The sequence below is a fragment of the Mizuhopecten yessoensis genome, unplaced genomic scaffold (assembly GCF_002113885.1).
Source record: "Mizuhopecten yessoensis strain PY_sf001 unplaced genomic scaffold, ASM211388v2 scaffold3805, whole genome shotgun sequence".
In the NCBI taxonomy this organism is placed as follows: Eukaryota; Metazoa; Mollusca; class Bivalvia; order Pectinida; family Pectinidae; genus Mizuhopecten; species Mizuhopecten yessoensis.
The window spans coordinates 99,210-111,180 of record NW_018405228.1 but is presented as its reverse complement, the minus strand read 5'-3'; the positions used below and the strand labels follow the sequence as shown (position 1 = coordinate 111,180).

Genomic DNA, 11,971 nt, shown 5'->3' with positions numbered 1-11,971 from the left:
ACCCGCCACAGGGATATCACAGCAAAAGGAATACATAATTACACTGTATGGTCTAGATCTTAGGGTAAAGAATGTACCCGCCACAGGGATATCACAGCAAAAGGAATACATAATTACACTGTATGGTCTAGATCTTAGGGTAAAGAATGTACCCGCCACAGGGATATCACAGCAAAAGGAATACGTAATTACACTGTATGGTCTAGATCTTAGATTAAAGAATGTACCCGCCACAGGGATATCACAGCAAAAGGAATACGTAATTACACTGTATGGTCTAGATCTTAGGGTAAAGAATGTACCCGCCACAGGGATATCACAGCAAAAGGAATACATAATTACACTGTAGGGTCTAGATCTTACGGTAATTAAAGAATGCACCCGCCACAGGGATATCACAGCAAAAGGAATACGTAATTACACTGTATGGTCTAGATCTTACGGTAATTAAAGAATGCACCCGCCACAGGGATATCACAGCAAAAGGAATACATAATTACACTGTAGGGTCTAGATCTTAAGGTGAAAAATCAATTTAGGATTAAGTATTACTATAAATATAAAGTAAAAATCTTCCCTCAGTTACAATGGAAATATTCCTCTCAATCACAAAGTAAAAATGTTCCCTCAGTTACAAGGAAAAATTTCCTCTCAAACACAAAGTAAATATTCCCTTATCACAACATAGGCTAGCGCCGCTTCCTGGAAAAACAGTCAAAGCATTAATTACATGTAAATGTTTTTATAACATATGTAAAGAGTAACAGCTAGGAGTTGATGGATCCACATAGAAAATTATTAACTTACACAACACAAATTTCTGTTAAAATGGCAAACAATTATGTTTTGTCTCCTTAATGTGCAGTGGAAAAATGGAATGAAAATGGAAAGTGTTTTATATATATATATATATGTTGTGCAGGTTGAATCAACTTTTCATGTTTATCTGAGACATGCCCTTTATTTTTAGGATCAGGCCATTTCTATAAAATGGAATATAACACAAACGTTCTTTGTTTTATACAAACAAGTCACCTGTTAATACTGTAACACATATAAGGAGACAAAACATAATTGTTTGCCATTTTAACAGAAATTTGTGTTGTGTAAGGTAACATGTTTTCATGTAGGGATTAACAATATCACATTTCTCCTGAAAACATACTGCAATGATTCTATTTTCAGACAACCAGAATAACAAGGAAGAGTTGCTACAGCTGGATTCTGAGGAGTATTCTGTATACTGAATCGGTAACTTGTTAATTACACCATCCTTGATCAACAATAACACCTACATGTACAACACAATTACATATCAACCTTCCCCTTGGTAATGTATCCCTAAACAAATTCACTATACAACTGCCTAGCATTTGTTTTTTAATGAATTAAAAACTCAGCATTACTAGAAGACGTTCGTTAAATTAAATTGTCACACATGGACTGTCAGAATAGACAGGTGTTCACCACAAATGAACTGTCAAAATAGACAGGTGCATGTTCCATCACATATGGACTGGGTCAGAATAGACAGGGGTTCATCACACATGGACTTTCAGAATAGACAGGGGTTCATCACACATGGACTGTCAGAATGGACAGGTGTTCATTACACATGGACTGTCAGAATAGACAAGTGTTCATCACACATGAACCATTTCAGAATAGACAGGTGTTCATCACACATGTACCATTTCAGAATAGACAGGGGTTCATCACACATGAACCATTTCAGAATAGCCAGGTGTTCATCACACATGAACCATTTCAGAATAGACAGGGGTTCATCACACATGAACCATTTCAGAATAGACAGGGGTTCATCACACATGAACCATTTCAGAATAGACAGGGGTTCATCACACATGAACCATTTCAGAATAGACAGGTGTTCATCACACATGAACCCTTTCAGAAGAGACAGGGGTTCATCACACATGAACCGTTTCAGAATAGACAGGTGTTCATCACACATGAACCATTTCAGAATAGACAGGGGTTCATCACACATGGACTGTGTAAGAATAGACAGGGGTTCATCGCACATGAACCATTTCAGAATAGACAGGTGTTCATCACACATGGACTGTGTAAGAATAGACAGGGGTTCATCACACATTAACTGTCAGAATTGACAGGTGTTCATCACACATGGACTGGGTCAGAATAGACAGAGGTTCATCACACATGGATTGGGTCAGATTAGACAGGGGTTCATCACACATGAACCATTTCAGAATAGACAAGTGTTCATCACACATAGACTGTGTAAGAATAGACAGGGGTTCATCACACATTAACTGTCAGAATTGACAGGTGTTCATCACACATGGACTGTCAGAATAGACAGGGGTTCATCACACATGGACTGTCAGAATTGACAGGGGTTCATCACACATGGACTGTCAGAATAGACAGGGGCTCATCACACATGGACTGTGTAAGAATAGACAGGGGTTCATCACACATGGACTGTCAGAATAGACAGGTGTTCATCACACATGGACTGTGTAAGAATAGACAGGTGTTCATCACACATGGACTGTGTAAGAATAGACAGGGGTTCATCACACATTAACTGTAAGAATAGACAGGGGTTCATCACACATGGACTGTCAGAATAGACAGGTGTTCATCACACATGGACTGTGTAAGAATAGACAGGTGTTCATCACACATGGACTGTGTAAGAATAGACAGGGGTTCATCACACATTAACTGTAAGAATAGACAGGGGTTCATCACACATGGACTGTAAGAATAGACAGGTGTTCATCACACATGGACTGTGTAAGAATAGACAGGTGTTCATCACACATGGACTGTGTAAGAATAGACAGGGGTTCATCACACATTAACTGTAAGAATAGACAGGGGTTCATCACACATGGACTGTCAGAATAGACAGGTGTTCATCACACATGGACTGTGTAAGAATAGACAGGTGTTCATCACACATGGACTGTGTAAGAATAGACAGGGGTTCATCACACATTAACTGTAAGAATAGACAGGGGTTCATCACACATGGACTGTCAGAATAGACAGGTGTTCATCACACATGGACTGTGTAAGAATAGACAGGTGTTCATCACACATGGACTGTGTAAGAATAGACAGGGGTTCATCACACATTAACTGTAAGAATAGACAGGGGTTCATCACACATGGACTGTAAGAATAGACAGGTGTTCATCACACATGGACTGTGTAAGAATAGACAGGTGTTCATCACACATGGACTGTGTAAGAATAGACAGGGGTTCATCACACATTAACTGTAAGAATAGACAGGGGTTCATCACACATGGACTGTCAGAATAGACAGGTGTTCATCACACATGGACTGTGTAAGAATAGACAGGTGTTCATCACACATGGACTGTGTAAGAATAGACAGGGGTTCATCACACATTAACTGTAAGAATAGACAGGGGTTCATCACACATGGACTGTCAGAATAGACAGGTGTTCATCACACATGGACTGTGTAAGAATAGACAGGTGTTCATCACACATGGACTGTGTAAGAATAGACAGGGGTTCATCACACATTAACTGTAAGAATAGACAGGGGTTCATCACACATGGACTGTAAGAATAGACAGGTGTTCATCACACATGGACTGTGTAAGAATAGACAGGTGTTCATCACACATGGACTGTGTAAGAATAGACAGGGGTTCATCACACATTAACTGTAAGAATAGACAGGGGTTCATCACACATGGACTGTCAGAATAGACAGGTGTTCATCACACATGGACTGTGTAAGAATAGACAGGTGTTCATCACACATGGACTGTGTAAGAATAGACAGGGGTTCATCACACATTAACTGTAAGAATAGACAGGTGTTCATCACACATGAACTGTCGGAATAGTCAGGCGTTTAATTAATCACACAAGGACTTAGAATAGACAGGTGTTCACCAAATACAGTTAGCTTCAGGTGATTTGGTACTCAGTCGCCCGCCAAATGACAGATTTTTTTAACCTGTTGCTCGCAGCAGCGGGAGGACCGCCGAAGAGTTGCTGGCTGTATATGTATGAACTATCAGAGAAAACAGATGCATGTTCATTACACATGTTTGTATGTCAACTGTCATGGGATAGACATGTATTTATGAGGTATGAACTGTACAAATACACATGTATTCATGAGACATGAACTGTTGGAATCATAGACAAGTGTTTATCACACATGGACTGTCAGAAAAAACATGTATTCATCACACATGATCATGACCTGTATGTTATGGATAAGATCTTCATAATCACCCCATCAATAGATCTGTTCACCACACAGGAACTTGTGTTTACAGATGGTCTGTATTATAGGGATTAACAGAAGTACTGTCACTACTCTTTTTCTGTTACACTGTACATTTATAATATATGAAGGCCCACAACTTTAAAAACAATGTTGATAAAAGTACTTTTGGGTCTCCTTATTATTTCACGTCAAACCTATATATTTAATATATTTTAAATTATATACAATTCTCTTCAAATTTATTCCAATAAACAAAACAAACCATTATTATCAACACAAAACAAATGTGTAATGTTCCATAAAAATAATTTTATTATCATAATTTATCATTTAGTAACTGAAATGAGATATTAGTGTCTTCATATGATGTCTCTCGTTAGGTGATATATGATATATATTAGTAAAATACCTTCTAATCAAAGGATAAAGTGTCAGTGTAATATTCCTTGATACCATATTTCCATTCACCATTTACCATCAAGCATAGGGTGGTATTAAGTAGTTAATACTACTAGTAGTTATTACTATATGTTTAGTCCTTGATACCGTGCCATTCACCATTTACCATCAAGCATAGGGTGGTATTAAGTGTAGTTACTATGTGTTAAGCAGGCAGGGTAATGTGCATACCACACACGAAAATAAGTATAGAAATATAATTCAGAATACAGTGTTAATTGGTATTGTTAATTAGCTCGAGCTTCAGGCGCGTGCAAATATACACGAGGTCAAATGTCAACCTGGGTCAGCATCATCATCTCCACAACAATGGCTTCTTGGTGCCCGTTTCACCTGATGATATAAATATCGGTTCTCAGGTCCAAAACGACCGGCTATTCCATGACAGGTACATATACGACCGGGGTACATATAACTAAGTCCATTAGGACACAGACACGACATCAAATGACCACAAGTAAACCACAACACAGCTGCAGATGTTGAAAGATACTTACCCACGGTACCCAGTGGAAACTGGCTGTGAAGCGGTGCCCCATAACTTAATCCCTGTCCAACACCACAAACCAGCAAAATCACGCCTAAAAGCATGTTAGATGCGTTTCTTAAACCCTTCACCACATCCCCATGCTAAATAAGAAGGGTTAGTAGGTAGTAAAGAGTTACAGATCCAGTAAAAAGACAGACCTATACAGGCAACATGCTCGGTGACAGATTTGTTTGTTAGGCTCAAGCAAGATGGCTGCTGCGTATTGAATATTCATTAGATAGTTGTGACGTCACACTGACGATAGTTCTCGCCCATTGCCGTGGGTATGGGAGCGCGCCCGTTGCTAATGAAATCAACTTATAGACTGGTATCGACCTGTTCTCAGTTATATTTATCCCTGTGTCTTTATCTTTCATCTCGCTAGGGTGCGGGGGGTGATAGGAAGTACGTCATATGTTCACTTTCATAGTAAATACGGCACAACACTACGATTTTATAAAACTCTGGAATTTTTGTCGGGGTATGACTTTACCAACCAAGGATATTCATGCAACAGATTGCTGGATTTTTTTGTTAATTATGAGATTGTATAATTAATATTCAACATATTTTCACAGTAGTTACCCTGAGTTAAGTACACTCGCCGAATCGTTCGACAAATAAAGCTACATTAATAAAATAAAACAGAAATAGAAAATTACTTTAGTAAACCACAGAATTCCGTAAGTGAGTAAACCTGTAACCATTCAAAACCATTTAAAGCGCAAGACGTCGTGAGAAGTAGCGTTTAATAATATTTATTCAGGTAAAAATAGGCATATTACAGTAAAAAGTACTTCTATCTTAAAATAACAACATTAAGCACTGGTTAACTTATATGAGATCAAATAGATTGGATATTTTTATCTAAATTGCAGCCTTTTACCTAGGATAACCCAAAAAGCTAAAAGCTTATTTCCATTGGGGTCCGAGGCCTTTAAAAGAAACTAAAATACAATTTTAGAATTGAAATTTTTGTCAATATACGCAGACTTTTTTTTGTCATATCTTAAATTAGATATAGTACGGACATCCGTGAATTATTACAATTTCTATTTTTCCCTGAGTTGATTCTGCGAGTTGAGTTGTATATGAGACTATATAACGTGGACTATATATATGTTATGATTATGATTACAGGTCAAGGGGCGTAAGAATTAACGCATGTTCATGTGTTTGTTTTGCTGTAAATCTGACAACATATGTGGGACTCCAAAGTCTTCTTATGTAATCACTTGGACCTGACAGACAATATTTGTAATATTTTACCGAACTTCAGCTCATCCACAGACTGAATCATGATATTAGTTATTCCCCGCTTTCACCGAAACGGGGGATATCAATTTGGGTCTGTCTGTCTCTCTGTGCAATAACTACAACCACGGACTTAGATCTAATTCCGTGCTACAACAAATATTAACCGATTTTCTTCAAACTTGGTCACATGGTTAAATGCCCTAAGAGCTCGGCCAACTTCAACGACCACTTTCAGCGGACCCCATTTGGCGGAGTTATGGCCCCTTGAATAATGAAAGACGTCATTATCTGCCGCGCTTCGTTTTTGTTCATTAGCTCTCGCAAATATTATCCAATTGTCTTCAAACTTGGTAATAGGGTTCAACGCATTAAGGGCTCGGCCAAGTTTGACAACCACTTTAATCGGACTCCATTTGGCAGAGGTATGGCCCCTTGATTAACGAAAAACGTCATTATCTGCAGTTTCCGCTTAACAACTCTAGCAAATATTAGCCAAATTCCTTCAAACTTGATAACAATGTTTGTGTTCCTCTGTTATTCCACTCATCTCCGGCACTCTTTGGTTTTCGTGTGATAATTGCTGTAGATATTGTTAAGTTGTTTTAATCAAGTTCCTTATGCTCATGCTAAGTTTGCCAACCGATGTGATTTGTGCATATTTACGGATCAGCAATGACGTATAGGGCTTTTTTTCTTCTTCAAGTTTCAAGCTATACATTATGTCTCAACAGCACGATACTCGCATGTTTAAACCTAACCTAACTCGTAGGAAGGGCGTGTCCGAAATTTAGGAAACAAACTTAAGGTATCAAAAATACTTCACACTCGCGTATCTGTTAAAACCAAACTACAGAGATATACACATAATTACCAGTTCCATCACAGAATTATCTAAGTCCGTGGTTCCATTAACAGGAATGACCACGGAATTAGATAGTTATCTAAGTCCGTGGAATGACGAAACATTTTGGTTCTCGAAATTATGGAACGACAGAATTGCAAGTAGTAAACTAAGAACATACAGAAGATATAAAAAGGACAAGATAACGGAACATTATATAACGTCACTTATACCACGTCACAATCGGAGCAACCGCGCTAAACTCAGACTCGGTTGTCTCCCCTTAATGTTGGAAACTGGACGCTACAGTAACTTGCCAGTAGAGCAAAGGAAATGCCCTTTTTGCTTAAATATAGTGGAAGATGAGTCTCATTTCTTTTGTGACTGTCCTCTGTATAGTGATATCAGATATGATCTATTCAAAAACACAGTGAACTCCTTTAGTTATATTAATGAACTTACTTCAACTGAAAAGTTGTTTTATTTACTGCAGGATAATGCGCTTCAATTTTCACTTTCTAAAACAATTTCCTTCATGATGAGACGGAGGCGGTCGCTTTTAAATGTGTAAATATACAATTGTAAATTATAATGTATCGCAATATTGATTTAACTGTAATGTGATGAAGAAAGATATGTGATTCTACTATTCTATCAGTTTTTTACATGTAATACTCTATGAGGATATTTTATTTGCATATATGCTAGGTCTTCATTTTCATTTTACACATGATATACATACAAATAGTTATAAGTGTATGATAAGCCGATATCGGCTGGGCATCTTATATAAACTCGCTGTATATGATATTTTATAAATGATTGTTTATGAATTTAATGATGCGTGACACCATAATAAAATATTGATTGATTGATTGTTATTTATGGCTTGGCAGGCCGACACCATTGGTAAAATCTAAAATACATTATCGCTAGAGGTTTTTGTGAACGTCCAATGTATTCATCATCATGTCGAGGCAAAGCAAAAACATAAACGGTGAAATTAAACAGCCTTGCCTTATCCCTGGTATTATTAAAAAACTAATCGGTAGTTGTCCTCTCATTTTAAGTATATATATTAAGCATTCAAAAAATGTCTATTGTAAACACGTTATGATAAAATCAAATTTAGTATGATTTAAAAAGGGAATTTTCGAGTTGTGTTCCGCAACAAATGCGAATCTTCAAACAAAACGAAGTTTCAAAAAACCTATTTTGAGCCAAGCACCATGCGATAATGTATGATTCTCTGTTTACTGTGTTTTGACTTTGACTTATTTGTTTTATTGTATCAGGGAATTAGATAATATCTAAGTCCGTGATTGTATCTGATTCTTTGAATATACTCATAACCACTAAAATCCCTTTCTTTAATTAATAAGTTTTTCGCTCTAACTATGATACAAGTGGAGGTGATACTATGCTCGGGAAGGTTGACATTTGGATTCTGAACTTATTATGCTTAATAATCGTACAGCAGAACAAGTCGTTGTTGTGATAACCAATATGTCTAGCTCAAATGGCGGGTCGCTTCCAAAGTCGTTGTTGTGATAACCAATATGTATAGCTCAAATGGCGGGTCGCTTCCAAAGTCGTTCTTGTGATAACCAATATGTATAGGTCAAATGGCGGGTCGCTTCCAAAGTACAGTCAGTGACATATCTCCACGAAGAATGTTAAAGTTTAATTTTAAAAAAATAGGCGAAGTTTTTGCAGGCTGCTTAATAATTTTAAAGTTATTCGTTTAATTTATTTAATTTCCTGACGCGCCACAATAGAAGCCAAAGAGCACCTGTCTTCGCAGTAAGACAACTTATCCTTGTTTACTATGGTACAGCGGGTATAGGGCCTAGGGAATAGAAAGGGAATTAGTCAGGGATTAGCTACAGCTTGTTTTGAGAAATAATCATAAGTCGTATCTCGGATAAGACAAGAAAGCAACTTTTTATGCAGCTTAATGTGAAACAAATAAAAAACGGTATCATTTTCTTGCTAACAATTTTCTGAAAAGTACTTAAATAAAGGCCGTCGGTATTACCACCCGAGATACTATGGCGACCGATGATTTGAAATAGTGCGGACATACACTTTTTTTGAATATATAATATGCAGTTTTTAATGAGAAAAAACATCAAATAAGATCAACTTTAAAAAATGAAAGGAATATCGAGTGTTTATATTAGATTCTAGATATAATTTTAGTCGAACATTTGAAGTTTGTGTGTAGGCTTGAGTTCTGGCTGTTCCTTTTTTATGGTTTTCTGTCCGATACTAATATCCAAAATATTAAATTTACAAAAAATGTTCTAACTTTTTTTTATTGTAGTTCATCGTAACGTAAATATATGAATTGAATGGATTTTTTTCATGTACGTTGTGGCAATGAATAGCAGTTGATGATTTACATATCTTCTGAGGAGCTTCTGCTATTCATCGCCGCAATGTACATGAACAAATCCATGCAGTCATGCAAACGTTTACATGTACAAACACACACATTCAGAATAATATATTTTCATAAGTTTATGAGTATCCACGAAGTCACAGTTTAAGAATATCATCAGTTTGTCATTACCTGTCACACATACTAATTAACACACACTAATTTGTAGCTTTGACATTTAAGTACTATTCGATAAGATGTGATATAACATTAGTATAATAATAATGATAATAAACTTTATTTATTGAGGATAAAATACATGTTTAGCCAAAGGCTAATCTTCCACATGGTCCTCTTGTTAGTAAAATACATGTGTTAGATAAAATAACATATTTACGCAATCGATATATAAATAAACATGGTAATCTTGCTAGTAAAATACATGTGCTAGTTAAAAGTTACTTATATATTGATGCAATCGACATATATAAGGTTATATCACAGTTATCTTAGTTAAGAGTATAACAGAATGCACAAAGTTTCATGCAAAGGTATTTCATCAATTAAATGGCATGTGCCTAATATACATACATGCTAATATAGCAAACAATAAAAATTGACATAGTTATACGCTAATGTAGCATAATCTAAAATATTAATATGATTTAGATAAGAAGTCTATTTAGAACGTAACAAGTTTTGGTTACATGGAGAAACATGTTAAAATCTAAGACATTGCTATACAGTATTTAGTAAGTTTTCGTTTGAAAGTGGTAAAATTGTCTATTTTCTTTAGGTCACTGGGTAAAACATTCCAGTCGTTAATACTGTCAATAAAAAAGTGTCTGGAATAAAAAACAGTTCTATGTTTTGGTACATTAAAATTATTTTCAATAGCAAATGTTGTATTCCTACAGTGACCATCTCGCACTAGAGACACACTCTTTGATAAATATTCAGGTACAACCTGATGATGACAATTATAAAGCATGGACAACCTCCTGTATTTATAATATTTGTCAATCGGCATCTATCTAAGAAGTTCAAACATTTGCCTAGAAGGTGTGTCAAATGGTATATTTAAAATTAGTCTAGCTGCTTGCTTCTGAGTCTTGAGCAGCTTGCCCATTAAATTTGCGGTACACCCTGACCATACCGTACTGCAATACATAAAATGTGGGAAAACACAAGAATTTAAAAAAAATCAGCTTTCCTTCCGTAGGTAGATATGGGCTTATACGTCTCAATAACCCTAACCTTTGCCTTATTCTAGATAAAACAGATGTAACATGACTTCCCCAAGTCAATCAATTATCGATATGTACACCAAGCAGTTTTCCACTGCAAACTTGTTCAAGGGGTTCATTGCACATAAATAATTCTAAATTTAAACAGGTTCATTTTTGCTTTTGTTTTGAGGCAATGGACATACATTTTGTTTTCTTGACATTTAGCATCATTTTATTTTCAATACACCATTCACTAACATTGTCTAAATCAGATTTCAATAGACTGTTTATGTTATCTAACGACTTATCAACAGCAGATAAGGTAGAGTCGTCTGCATACATATCAGTGTCAGATACAACATGTAGGGGCAAGTCATTTATAAAAATCAAAAACATAAGAGGACCAATAATTGATCCTTGAAGGCACACCAATGTGTAATTGTACGGGCTTCTGACATATGACCTGCAAGAGATACTACTTGAGTCCTGTTGTCTAGATAAGATTGAAACCATGACAATGAATTCTGTTCGATTCTGTACAGAGCCATTTTTCTAAGTAAAACATCATGGTCTACCAAATCAAACGCATTTTTAAAATCTAAAAGTATGACTCCTCTATTAAGACCATCATCTATGTTCTTTGCCCAGGAGTTGACAATATTCAAAAGTGTAGTTTCACATGAGTGACTTTCACGGAAACCTGATTGCGATGATACTATAAGATCATTAGCAGTTAGATATTTGTAAAAAAGTACTGTGCACATGTTTCTCAATAATTTTAGACAGTACTGGCAAAACCGATATTGGCCTGTAGTTGCTAACATCAGCAGTACTACCACTTTAATGAAGGGGGGTAACTCTTGCCATCTTCCACTGTACATGTGTTGGAAATTTACCAGACCGGATACTTAGGTTTATGATATAGGTAAGTGACGGTGCTATTTCAGCATGAACCATTTTCAACAGCTTAGCACTAACTTCATCAACACCATTAGCT

At 36.3% G+C, this 11,971-nt stretch overlaps 1 protein-coding gene across 1 annotated transcript in view; it reads right to left on the bottom strand.

The window, feature by feature from the left end:
- LOC110448041 (receptor-type tyrosine-protein phosphatase N2-like) overlaps positions 1-5,469 on the bottom strand; it is a 308,722-nt gene extending 303,253 nt beyond the window's left edge. Inside the window, exon 1 of the mRNA XM_021494072.1 lies at positions 5,233-5,469. Within this exon, the coding sequence (XP_021349747.1) occupies positions 5,233-5,326 (94 nt within the window). The 5' untranslated portion in view covers positions 5,327-5,469. The remainder of the gene's footprint in view (positions 1-5,232) is intronic.
- Positions 5,470-11,971: the final 6,502 nt, after the last annotated feature.